The sequence below is a fragment of the Mizuhopecten yessoensis genome, unplaced genomic scaffold (assembly GCF_002113885.1).
Source record: "Mizuhopecten yessoensis strain PY_sf001 unplaced genomic scaffold, ASM211388v2 scaffold10953, whole genome shotgun sequence".
NCBI lineage: Eukaryota > Metazoa > Mollusca > Bivalvia > Pectinida > Pectinidae > Mizuhopecten > Mizuhopecten yessoensis.
Window position 1 is genome coordinate 661,289 of NW_018408804.1, and position 12,740 is coordinate 674,028.

At 39.6% G+C, this 12,740-nt stretch overlaps 1 protein-coding gene across 4 annotated transcripts in view; it reads left to right on the forward strand.

The window, feature by feature from the left end:
- LOC110464065 (homeobox protein cut-like 1) overlaps window positions 1–12,740 on the forward strand; it is a 123,619-nt gene that overhangs the window by 54,505 nt on the left and 56,374 nt on the right. For all 4 annotated transcript variants that reach the window (XR_002464464.1, XM_021519087.1, XM_021519089.1 and 1 more), the window contains exon 5: window positions 3,770–3,837. Coding sequence is in view for 3 of the 4 variants with exons in the window: in XM_021519087.1 (XP_021374762.1) it covers window positions 3,770–3,837 (68 nt within the window). In the remaining variant the exon portion in view is untranslated. The remainder of the gene's footprint in view (window positions 1–3,769; window positions 3,838–12,740) is intronic.

The window sequence follows — 12,740 nt, forward strand, 5'->3', positions numbered from 1 at the left end:
CCCCCCCAAATCACCACATTGTTCTTGCTGTGGACATTACAATGTACACCACCTGTGTGTGATGGGACATACATTATGTAATCCACCAGGTGTCTCTCTGCCAGGTCGAAACTTCACTATTGCTGCAGGTGACCCCGCCCCCCACGTGGGATACCTAACGCTGATCAGATCAGTGATGTGTAAACGACACCCCTGATCAGTCGCAGTGTCAGGTATACAGGGCATGACCCATCTCCACTTCACTATCTCCCGCAACTTATCAACAGTAGTTTGAGAAAACAAGACTCGGGTCTAAATTGAGAAAATTCCTTGCCAAGACTTAAAAATATTGATAATCGTCATAGGTTGATAAAACGTAAAGTCTTATTGAATCATTCTGTCTTTAGAAATGAACGAGGACTTTCGGAGGCTGTAGTGATGTTATGTTTATTGATTTCAATAAGTAAAAAATGATGAGTAAAAATAATATATATATTGTTGCCCTCTTTTGGAGGGAAGATAAATCCCTGATGTGGTAGGGCGTTGAAGCTGTACCAAATCCACACCGGATTCTAAGGTTTGACACTAGCATTTACTTCACAAAATGTTTTTTTCTGGAATATTCTGAAACACTAATGATATTTCTAACAAAATGTACATGTGTAGAGGTCGCTAATCATGGATAGAGAAATTATTTACAACACTTAGAAAAATAAATTATTTTGAAAATATATCTAAGGACTTGGCTTTTAACTTAGAGCTGAATTGTTTAGAGTATTGCAAGCTGAATTTACATTTTCAAAAACGTCTTCTTTTTGCTTGATTTTCGTAGTTTGTACTTGTACATAGCCCATTTTTGTGGTGATGTTAAATCAACGAACCTAAGTTTAGTTTTTTGATATTTCTGCATGTTTACTGTTTGTCATCACGTAACCACACATAAACCATGGTACCACCGATTATATACCGGTATATACATTTCCTTTTTTTCTGCTTAGTCTTAATTTCTGTTAAAATCTACATTCATAGTGATATGATAGAATTTTTATTTTTAAATCATTCAAGGTGATAACTCAGGATAGTTTGACGAAATGACACAAATGATATTTAGGAAGCTGATTTCACCAGCTAAAACGATCAGCTGATAACATCCCGGAGCACCGGCGGATGATGGCCTATAGTTATTGCGCAGTGAATGGAGATGCTTCGCCACAGTATCGCTTACCAATAAATGCTTGGATACGCTCTATTTCACGCTGGACAAAACTTGTCGGAATATTAATTGTCTGATCTTGATCCTGGTTGCCTATTGTAAGATGATCGAGTCTATATTTATACATAATAGCCAGGCGTATACATACAATAACACGGCCATTGTCGCTCACTTTATTGGGAAATCAAATACGAGGAAAACCTGATAAAAAAACAAATGGAACTTTCTGTTTGAGAAGACGTATACATTTACATGTGCAGTTAAAAGGGTGGCTCATTAGCATCTGTTAGAGGGCTCAAGGTATTTAACCAAGTATATCTGTACGCAGCTGAGAGTTCCACTTAATCTGTTTAAGTTTCACCTGTGTTGGACAATATAACATTTAGTCTCACAAACATGTACAGTTATCAGGCAAGCATTTGAGGGAAATTTTTCTTACAGAAATTTTCCATTTTTTTTTTTTTTTGTTGCTTACAATTTTTGGCCGCTATTTGTATATATGTACTGAAATTCACAGTACACTTTTGGGCCAAAAATGACCACGTGTCAAGGGGCCAGTCTTAACAAACAATTAAACTACTATCATTTGTCAGAAATTTACATATATACTATCTGCTGAATTTTACATATATCTTCAACTGAACTTTACATTTATCACATTTATCTCAAACTGGATTTTACATTTATCACATTTATCTCAAACTGAATTTTTACATTAACTCAAACTGAACTTTACATTTATCACATTTATCTCAAACTGAACTTTACAATTACCTCAAACTGAATTTTACATGTACCTTGAACTGAAATATACAGGTACATATTTTGAACTGAATTATATGCACATATATATAAAAAAAATAAGAAACTCTTTGTATTTGTTTTTATACTGTGTACTAAACTTTACATGTACCTTAAACTAAAATGTACTGGTACCATGAACTAAAACTTACTGGTACCATGAACTAAAACTTACTGGTACCTTGAGCTGAAATTGTATTACTTTTTGAAAAGGAGAGTTTTACATCATAGTCAGTGACCATACATCCTTAATGATACTACATTGTATTGATAGACATTATTGTTAAATTTGAAGATGTTAACAGAATATTGTTACAAGTGAAGCTCCCTGATATAAGCGAGGGAATGTAAAACTGATGGAAGATCACCAGCTAAGTGTCCCCGCAGTGTAGTGCTGTCCTCCATTTTTATAGTATTGATTTTTAAGAGTAGTTAGTTGATCAAACTTTTGCCACAGATATCAGCAATCAGTCAAAATACTTCACAATACACCAACTCAAATCTGTGATCGGCAAACAACGTGGGGCCGAGGTGTCCCCATCGCAAATCAATGTCTCCCGCTACATCCCCCGTCAGTCGATTGTGTATCTGGCATACTGTCCATTTGGGCTGACAAACAGACCTGTGTATGAATACATTCATTCAAACTTGAGATATCGATTGTCCCGATCAATTTTCCATTAGAGGATCTTTACCAAACGATAAAAATCAATGCGGATAATATTTGGCGCCTTGGCCCTGTGCGCCCCTGCGTTCGAGCTGAGGCGACGGATGCCCACCACAGGAAGTAGACTCGATACACAGTTCATTCATCTGCCGGCATCACAAGAGGTTCGGCAATCAATGGCACTAATGTTGTATAGAGCGGTATAGAACTGTCATTGTCAAATATAAGAGCGTTTCTATTCTTACACCACTTCAGACCAATCAATATTCATCTACAGTGATTTTTCAAACATTCAAAAGCCCTTGCTTTCTATGATTAACCTAAAATCAATGCTTGCTTTTAAGGATATCTGCAATTTGGGATTCAAAATCGGAAATAACAAGAATAGAGTATTTTTTGTGAAACTAATCAATTATGTTCCTATGTTAGGTGTTATTTTTGAGGTTGGTTCTCTGTTGAGAAGGACATAGAGGGTGATTTTAAGACATTCTTCCAGAACAGAGTCGTCGGTATTGTCTAGACGCGGGCTCTGAGTACCGTATACAGCCTCCCTTACATGCTGGATTAGCCACAGTATAGGGCACTCTCAATCCCCCGCAGATAAACCCTTTTACATCCGATAGGGACGGAAAAGCAGAAAGAAAAAATAAAAGTGACACTTTTACAGATGTAATCCCTTGAAGTTTTGATGGATGATAAGAAGTAAATAACTATGTCTATTAAACTCTGCTTCAAAAGTCTACTGTTGGCCCGTGACCTGGCAATACAGGTAAATCCATAATGGATCGTAGGTAAGTTGTCTCACCTGGCCGTTACGATCTCGGTTAGTATTGATCTCTGATTGTAGCTGGTGATCTGGTGAGGGACAGGTATAAAGTCCTGTACTGACACAAAGTTTCAGTTTAAAAAGAAAATCGGCTGTACTACTGATCAGTGGGGAGGATCAATAAGTGATCACAAAAGCCAGGTAAATTTTGATTGTGCAGCGTGTTTCTGTGTGTTACACTAGCTGGAAATCTGACACCTATACTAATGGTTCTTGTCCAGCTGTGTCTGTGTGATACACTACTTATTTTGACTATTGTATTGAAATGTATTGTTTGTTTCAGAGGTGACTATCAAACAGTTAAAGGAACGACTTCGAGACTGTGAGGAGAAGATAGAAGCTACAGCAGAGGTATGTATATCCTCGCAGCAAGTGCAAAATTTAAAAAACTTATAAAAACTTAATTTCCATTAAAAAATCCACCAAATTCAAGCCCAAGTAGCTTTATTAGCACTGCTGTACATATTCTTAGATTTTAAACAAATGTTCTGCTGCTATTGTGCCTGTGTAATGTACACATTTAGTACAGACACAGTGATTTTTTACGTACTATAAAGTTATATTTGTTAGAACAGACATTTTTGTTGTTCTGACGTGTCACAAAGTTATATTTGTTAGTACAGACATTTCTGTTGTTCTGACATATTATAAAGTTATATTTGTTATTACAGACATTTCTGTTGTTCTGACGTGTTACAAAGTTATATTTGTTATTACAGACATTTCTGTTGTTCTGACGTATTACAAAGTTATATTTGTTATTACAGACATTTCTGTTGTTCTGACGTATTTCTGTTATTCTTACGTATTATAAAGTTATATTTGTTAGTATAGACGTATTTAACTGGGATGTACAATACCACTCGCCCAGTGCCCAGGACTTGTTGATTTAATACTGGGGTTAAGTGAATATTTTCAGTGTTGTCTATTAAAAGATAGGTCAGTATAGAAGAATTCTTCAAAATCAATTGGCAGGCTTATTTATTATGAAATTATGCAGCCCTCTTTATTCGGATTTCTCCCCAGTGTCCCGACTGCCTCCCCAGTGTCCCGACTGCCTCCCAAGTGGCCCGACTGCCTCCCAAGTGTCCCGACTGGCTCCCCGGTGTCTCTACTGCCTTCCTAGTGTCCCGACTGCCTCCCAAGTGTTCCGACTGCCTCCCAAGTGTCCCGACTGGCTCCCCAGTGTCTCTACTGCCTCCCTAGTGTCCCGACTGCCTCCCGAGTGTCCCGACTGCCTCCCTAGTGTCCCGACTGCCTCTCCAGAGTCCAGACTTCCTCTCAATTGTCCTGACTTCCTCCTCAGAGTCCAGACTTCCTCCCCAGTGTCCCGACTGCCTCCCCAGTGGCCAGACTGCCTCCCCAGTGTCCCAACTGCCTCCTGTTGTTCTGACATATTATAAAGTTATATTTGTTATTACAGACATTTCTGTTGTTCTGACGTATTACAAAGTTATATTTGTTATTACAGACATTTCTGTTGTTCTGACGTATTACAAAGTTATATTTGTTATTACAGACATTTCTGTTGTTCTGACGTATTACAAAGTTATATTTGTTATTACAGACATTTCTGTTGTTCTGACGTATTTCTGTTATTCTTACGTATTATAAAGTTATATTTGTTAGTATAGACGTATTTAACTGGGATGTACAATACCACTCGCCCAGTGCCCAGGACTTGTTGATTTAATACTGGGGTTAAGTGAATATTTTCAGTGTTGTCTATTAAAAGATAGGTCAGTATAGAAGAATTCTTCAAAATCAATTGGCAGGCTTATTTATTATGAAATTATGCAGCCCTCTTTATTCGGATTTCTCCCCAGTGTCCCGACTTCCTCCCCAGTGTCCCGACTGCCTCCCCAGTGGCCAGACTGCCTCCCCAGTGTCCCAACTGCCTCCCCAGTGTCCAGACTGCCTCCCCAGTGTCCCAACTGCCTCCCCAGTGTCCTGACTGCCTCCCCAGTGTCCCAACTGCCTCCCCAGAGTCCTGACTACCTCTCCATTGTCCCAACTGCCTCTCCAGAGTCCTGACTACCTCTCCAGTGTCCCGACTGCCTCCCCAGTGTCTCGACTGCCTCCCTAGTGTCCCGACTGCCTCTCCAGAGCCCAGACTTCCTCTCAAGTGTCCTGACTTCCTCCTCAGAGTCCAGACTTCCTCCCCAGTGTCCCGACTGCCTCCCCAGTGTCCAGACTGCCTCCCCAGTGTCCCAACTGCCTCCCCAGTGTCCTGACTGCCTCTCCAGTGTCCAGACTGCCTCCCCAGTGCCCCAACTGCCTCCTGTGAGTCTTGACTACCTCTCCAGTGTCCCAACTGCCTCCCCAGTGTCCTGACTGCCTCTCCAGTGTCCAGACTGCCTCCCCAGTGTCGCAACTGCCTCCTGTGAGTCCTGACTACCTCTCCAGTGTCCCAACTGCCTCCTGTGAGTCCTGACTACCTCTCCAGTGTCCCAACTGCCTCCCCAGTGTCCAGACTGCCTCTCCAGTGTCCAGACTGCCTCCCCAGTGTCCCAACTGCCTCCTGTGAGTCCTGACTGCCTCTCCAGTGTCCCAACTGCCTCCCCAGTGTCCAGACTGCCTCCCCAGTGTCGCAACTGCCTCCTGTGAGTCCTGACTACCTCTCCAGTGTCCCGACTGCCTCCCCCGTGTCCCAACTGCCTCCTGTGAGTCTTGACTACCTCTCCAGTGTCCCAACTGCCTCCCCAGTGTCCAGACTGCCTCCCCAGTGTCCCAACTGCCTCCCCAGAGTCCTGACTACCTCTCCATTGTCCCAACTGCCTCTCCAGAGTCCTGACTACCTCTCCAGTGTCCCGACTGCCTCTCCAGTGTCCAGACTGCCTCCCCAGTGTCGCAACTGCCTCCTGTGAGTCCTGACTACCTCTCCAGTGTCCCAACTGCCTCCTGTGAGTCCTGACTACCTCTCCAGTGTCCTCTAGCCTCATTAAGTCCCTTTCATCTACTTTCTTTTAGCTTGCATTTGTTTAAGTAGCTTTGGGCTGACACTGAAGCACTGATATTATTCCAATTATAGCAATAGGGGTTTTGAAAATTCATATTCCTGAGTATAAAGATAACCGAACAGTCTCAAGGAAATCTCACAGTCCCAGGGAAGCCACACAATTCCAGGAAAAACTCATGGTCCAAGAGAAAACCCACAGTCCAAGGGAAACCTCAGTATCAGGGAAAACTCATGGTTAACTTCGTTGTGCTAGTAAAAACCTGCTAGTTAACCTTGTGGTCCCAGGCTGTGATAAGTGTGGCTAGGTCAGGAGGTCCCAGGCTGTGATAAGTGTGGCTAGGTCAGGAGGTCAAAGACTTTTTGAACTCATTTAGTAGCAAAAATATAGAAAACATTGAAGTTAGTTTAACAGATTCTTGAGAAATTCTTTGTTAGATATCGCTTAATCATACAACAATTGAATGCTGACATTAATGACAGTATATTTTACAGCAGAATTTGAAATGAAAGGAACTATCTATTATTTTCAATACCACAGAGATACTTTTTCTTCACAATAAAAAACTAAATTTAACTGTGATTACAATGAAATGCCCCTTTTGGAACCCTCGCCTTGATCAGGTGCAATGATCAATGTTGGACGCACAAGGGCAAGATTATGGTTTGTAATTAAGTGGCTAAAATCAGGCTGCAGGAAGCTGTGTAAGTGTGCACAAACTTCAGATACTAGAATAAAATTCTACACTGCATATTTGTGTGTTTGATAAAAGCTTGTAGAACAAAAGTACGCGACATTCCAGAGTCAAGTGTAAGCCTGCTGGATCTGATTTGTAGGATTTGGCCGTTACAAATGTTCACATCATTACAAGTAGACCCAAATCAAAAAGGCCAGGAAACCATAGAGTGTAGTCTAAATTCAACCCCAATCCTCTCTTCATGGGTAAATGATGGGATAGTTTAGACAAAACCTATCTTTTGACATTAAATAGTTTAAAGGTTGTTAAAAATAGCCCAAGTTGAAACATTACAGAATTGTTGTCGGCAGAGTATTGATAGGAACTAATCGCATGGATGTAATTTCAGCTGGCAGTGATCAGGACAAAATTAAGAATATATTCTGTGATAATATTTGTGGTAATATACCATCATCAGGTTAGGATATGATCTTAGTATAGGTGATTTTCTTATCCTAATAGAAATCAAAATATTTGATTAAGTTGGAGCCCCGAGCCTTGGCTAGAATGGGGAGGCTAGGAGGCCGGTGCTGGTCCTTATGGAGGGGTAGTATACGTAAACGTGGAGTCACGCTGGCGTCACTCCATCACGCTCACAATCCACCCCCTCTCATATTGTTACCGATCAGGTCTAGCAATGAAGACATTCATTTAATTGGTTTCTCATTTGGTTTAATGCAAACCATGTGAAGATATTTTAACTGCCTACAACTTTTAGAATGCCACTTAATGCAAGTAAATCTAAGTTTAAATTCTACCTGATTTAAATAACAAAAAATTTGAAATAAAATTGAAATACATTGTCGACTAGGTTGAGTTGTTAGCTGTTTGACAGAAATGGGAATATAGTTGAGTTTTATTAGTTTGGACGCCTCCATTACCAGCTAGTTGTTACTGAATAGTTAGTTCACCGTATTATTGAGACACCATTTAATAGAAAAATGGAAAGTGTGTCCTCAAACCCTGCCAAGATGATGGGACAACCAGGTTAGTGGTGAGTGGATTAAATAGGCTAGAATATCTGTGACAGTGTCGTAAAGAATCAGGGATGAGGAAATTTCCTCTAAAGTATAAAGGGTTTTGAAAAGTTAAAATGATTTTGCATGTGGACAGACTTTGAGGATAATAAATCAAATTGCATAAGTTTTGACGAACACTTTGACATTATTGTCTGTTTAAATACTTGGTTAATATTACTGTATTGCAGTCATTCCCAACTAACATAGACCTATTACCTATAACAGTTACGCTGTGGATCCAGAGTGCACACTCAATTTAAAATCTTTTACTGATATGCAATACTGATTAACAATTCAGCCGTAAAATATGTCTTGATTAATATTCACAACAAGGACTGGTGATGATGCAGTGTAAATGACATTGCCTTCACAACCAGACACGATCTTATATCTCTAACAAGCGGGGGATTTTACAGTTTTGCACTATGCAAAAGTGTCCCCCTCCTCTACTCTCACAGCACCGTGCCACCTCTCTCCCCCAGCTCATAACCATCACCCACTACTGGTAGTCAGTTACTATCAGGGGAGCCAGGAGGTGGTGGTGGCGGCACAGGGGAGGGAACTCTTTGTTTTTATCCATGAAATGAAAACACACAATATTTGTGAAAATCTGTCTGATTTTATTTAAACAAAAATTAATTTTATATCTTTATTGGTTGATAACTAGTAACGAAAGGTTATATCCAATTTCCAGCCAGCTTTGAATTAAATCCATAAATATTTTCAAATTTGGAATATCAACAAACGGTATTCAGTCTTAATAAGCCTATTTGAATTAGAATGTATTTGCTCTTGATCCTTGCAATGGATTTCCTTTGAAATCATTCCTAAATCCAAAATAATAATTCAAATCTTCATAATTACTATCGTCGGTTATCTGCTGAAAGTATTTCCAAAAAATACAAAACGTGTTTTCTGTTAAAATAACTAATTCACAAGTAGATCTAGTCATAGCTATACTGTTATACTGATGTATTGTCCTCGGCCTCCAACTCTTGATGATCAAACAATTTCTGTTATGTACAAGAAAATGTAAACAAAATAAAATAAAAAATTGAAACAATTATCACAAGAAAAGGGAGGGAAAAAGATTAAAACAATCAATTAGCATAGGAGCTTTTATAATGCAGTGTCTTTCTTTACAGTTTTCAACTAACTTTTATTTATTTTTTTGTAAAATTTGCTTGAAACCTAAATATAATTTGTTAGAGCGATAGGCCTCATGAGACAAAACATTAAGGGAACGGTCGTGTGAAGTGCTTAAAGCTAATCAGATACTGCTGGTCCCGAGGTGTTGAAATCTTGTAAGCAGAATGGCTGAGCAGGGGCTTCTGATACTAAACAATAGCCTTTAAATTGATTTTAAATTTTCTTTGTGAAAATATCATGAAAATCCAATCTGCTCTAAAGTTCACTAAATTCTGTTGTATCTCGTTTCAAATAACTACTTGGTTTTCTGTCCCATGTTTCGTTTTGAAGAACTTGATGTATGTTCTGGCCTTGCAGATTTCATCTTAAGTATATATTAATGTTTTATGCATATGTAATTCCTGGCTATAAAAGATAGAAGGTAAATAAATAACTTTTTGGTTTTTGATTCCAGAATTTGAAATCTATCTGTTAAAGAAATGCTGAGATAATATCTTCATTTTTATTATTCAACTCCAGAAGTTGAAATTAATCTATTAGAGAACTCTATATTTATTTGCGACTGGACGCCCTTCATACTGGTGATTGTACCCTGCCATCTGGCCCCGCCCCTCCTCGCTCCGTTCTCTGAACCCATCACCATCAATAGCGAGGGGAAGCCGTTTTTCTTACGTCCCAATCAACAAACATTCCTTTAGAAGCTCCAGGTTTCACACAATTTATGTCCAGGCGTTGATTATCGCCCCAAATTCAATATCAACAGCGTCGTTTGATTTTTACTCTGACTATAATCGGTGGTGATCTAAAGCCACATTACCTACAGATTGATGTAATTAGCTTCTCAAAATAAAAGATTCTGTAGAAAATCCTCTCAACCAATTAAATGCTGGAAATTGATAAAGCCTGTTGAATAATTTACAGCCATTTGAGCTTTTAAGAATTGGATTTATGGATGAAAAAATAAAAAAATCCACACAAAATTAAACTGGAAATTGATAAAATTTGTTGAATTATTTACAACTGTTTGAACATTTAGGAATTGGATTTGAGTAAAAAGAAAATGGCAATTTTAGTTGAAGCCTATAAGTGACGTTGTGGCGGTAGCGTGGATTACATCTATCGGGTTAAACTTTGCTGGCGTAAGCAGACGGAGTATAGTGATGTGCCTATTAATACACTGTCACTGATTACAGTGATGAAATCAACAATTGTGACGGTCATGCATGGTTGAGTGATTTCTGTGACAGTCACGCCCGGTTAAGCCTGTATAGGATAGATAAGTATCAATCACTACGAAAGGGACAAGTCAGTTATCATCAGACTGGCTTCATGGCCAACTAGTTGTATAGCAACACTTGTGTGCCCCTTACAACATGTCGTGGCTGGCTGATATCACCTTGTGATTGGTGGCGTTTATTGACAGTGTTATGGTGTTAGGTCTGTGTGACAGGTCTCTGTGTGTTACGACCCTTTGTACTGATACATGTGTGTACTATACAGTCCAGGATTCTGTACAGGATTCTGTAGATGATACAGTAAATGTGTTGCGAGATGATACGTTGAGTGATTTGTGGGATTTACGTCTCAAACACTGATGAGTCCTCTGAACACATGTAAGTCAATCTATAATTCATTTGTCTGTCCTCCGTAAGTCCATCTATAGGTCACAGCTCTGTCCTCCGTAAGTCATTCTATAGGTCACAGCTCTGTCCTCCGTAAGTCAATCTATAGGTCACAGCTCTGTCCCCTGTAAGTCAATCTATGTTTCATTTTTCTGTCTTCTGTAAGTCCATCTATAGGTCACAGCTCTGTCCTCCGTAAGTCAGTCTATAGGTCACAGCTCTGTCCCCTGTAAGTCCATCTATAGGTCACAGCTCTGTCCCCTGTAAGTAAACCTATAGGTCACAGCTCTGTCCCCTGTAAGTCAATCTATAATTCATTTGTCTGTCCCCTGTAAGTCAATCTATAATTCATTTGTCTGTCCTCCGTAAGTCCATCTATAGGTCATAGGTATGTCCCCTGTAAGTCAACTTATAGGTCACAGCTCTGTCCTCCGTAAGTCAATCTATAGGTCACAGCTCTGTCCTCCGTAAGTCCATCTATAGTTCACAGGTCTGTCCCCCGTAGGTTTATCTATAGGTCACAGGTATGTCCCCTTAAGTCAATCTATAAGTCCCCCGTTAGTCAACCTATAGGTCACAGGTATGACCCCTTAAGTCAATCTATAGGTCACAGGTATGTCCCCTTAAGTCAATCTATAGGTCCCCCGTTAGTCAACCTATAGGTCACAAGTCTGTCCCCCATAAGTCGACCTATAGGTCACTTGTCAATGAAAGGGTAGAGGAATAGGAAGATGAAAAGAGTATTAAATGACAGTAGATGATGATGAAAGTAGATGGTGATGACAGTAGATGGTGATGACAGTAGATGCTGATGATGACAGTACATGAGGTAGATGATGATGACAGTAGATGGTGATGACAGTAGATAATGATGACAGTAGATGTTGGTGATGATGATGACAGTAGATGATGATGACAGTACATGAGGTAGATGATGATGACAGTACATGAGGTAGATGATGATGACAGTAGATGATGATGACAGTAGATGGTGATGACAGTAGATGGTGATGACAGTAGATGATGTTGATGACAGTACATGAGGTAGATGATGATGACAGTAGATGGTGATGACAGTAGATAATGATGACAGTAGGTGGTGATGATAGTACATGAGGTAGATGATGATGACAGTAGATGGTGATGACAGTAAAGAATGATTACAGTATAGAATGATGACAGTAGGTGGTTATGATAGTACATGAGGTAGATGAGGATGACAGTAGATGATGTTGATGCCAGTACATGAGGTAGATGATGAAGACAGTAGATGGTGATGAAAGTAGATGGTGATGACTGTAGATGATGATGATCATGACAGAAGCTGGCGATGACAGTAGATAATTATGACAGTAGGTGGTTATGATAGTACATGAGGTAGATGATGATGACAGTAGATGGTGATGACAGTAGATGATGATGATGATGACAGAAGATGGTGATGACAGTAGATGGTGATGACAGTAGATGATAATGACAGTAGATGATGATGACAGTAAATGATGATGACAGTAAATGATGATGACAGTAAATGATGATGACAATACATGAGGTAGATGATGATGACAGTAGATGGTGATGACAGTAGATAATGATGACAGTAGATAATGATGACAGTAGATGATGATGATGACAGTAGATGATGATGACAGTAGATGTTGATGATGACATTACATGAGGTAGATGATGATGATGACAGTAGATGGTGATGACAGTAGATGATGATGACAGTAGTTGGTGATGACAGTAGATGATGATGATGATGATGATG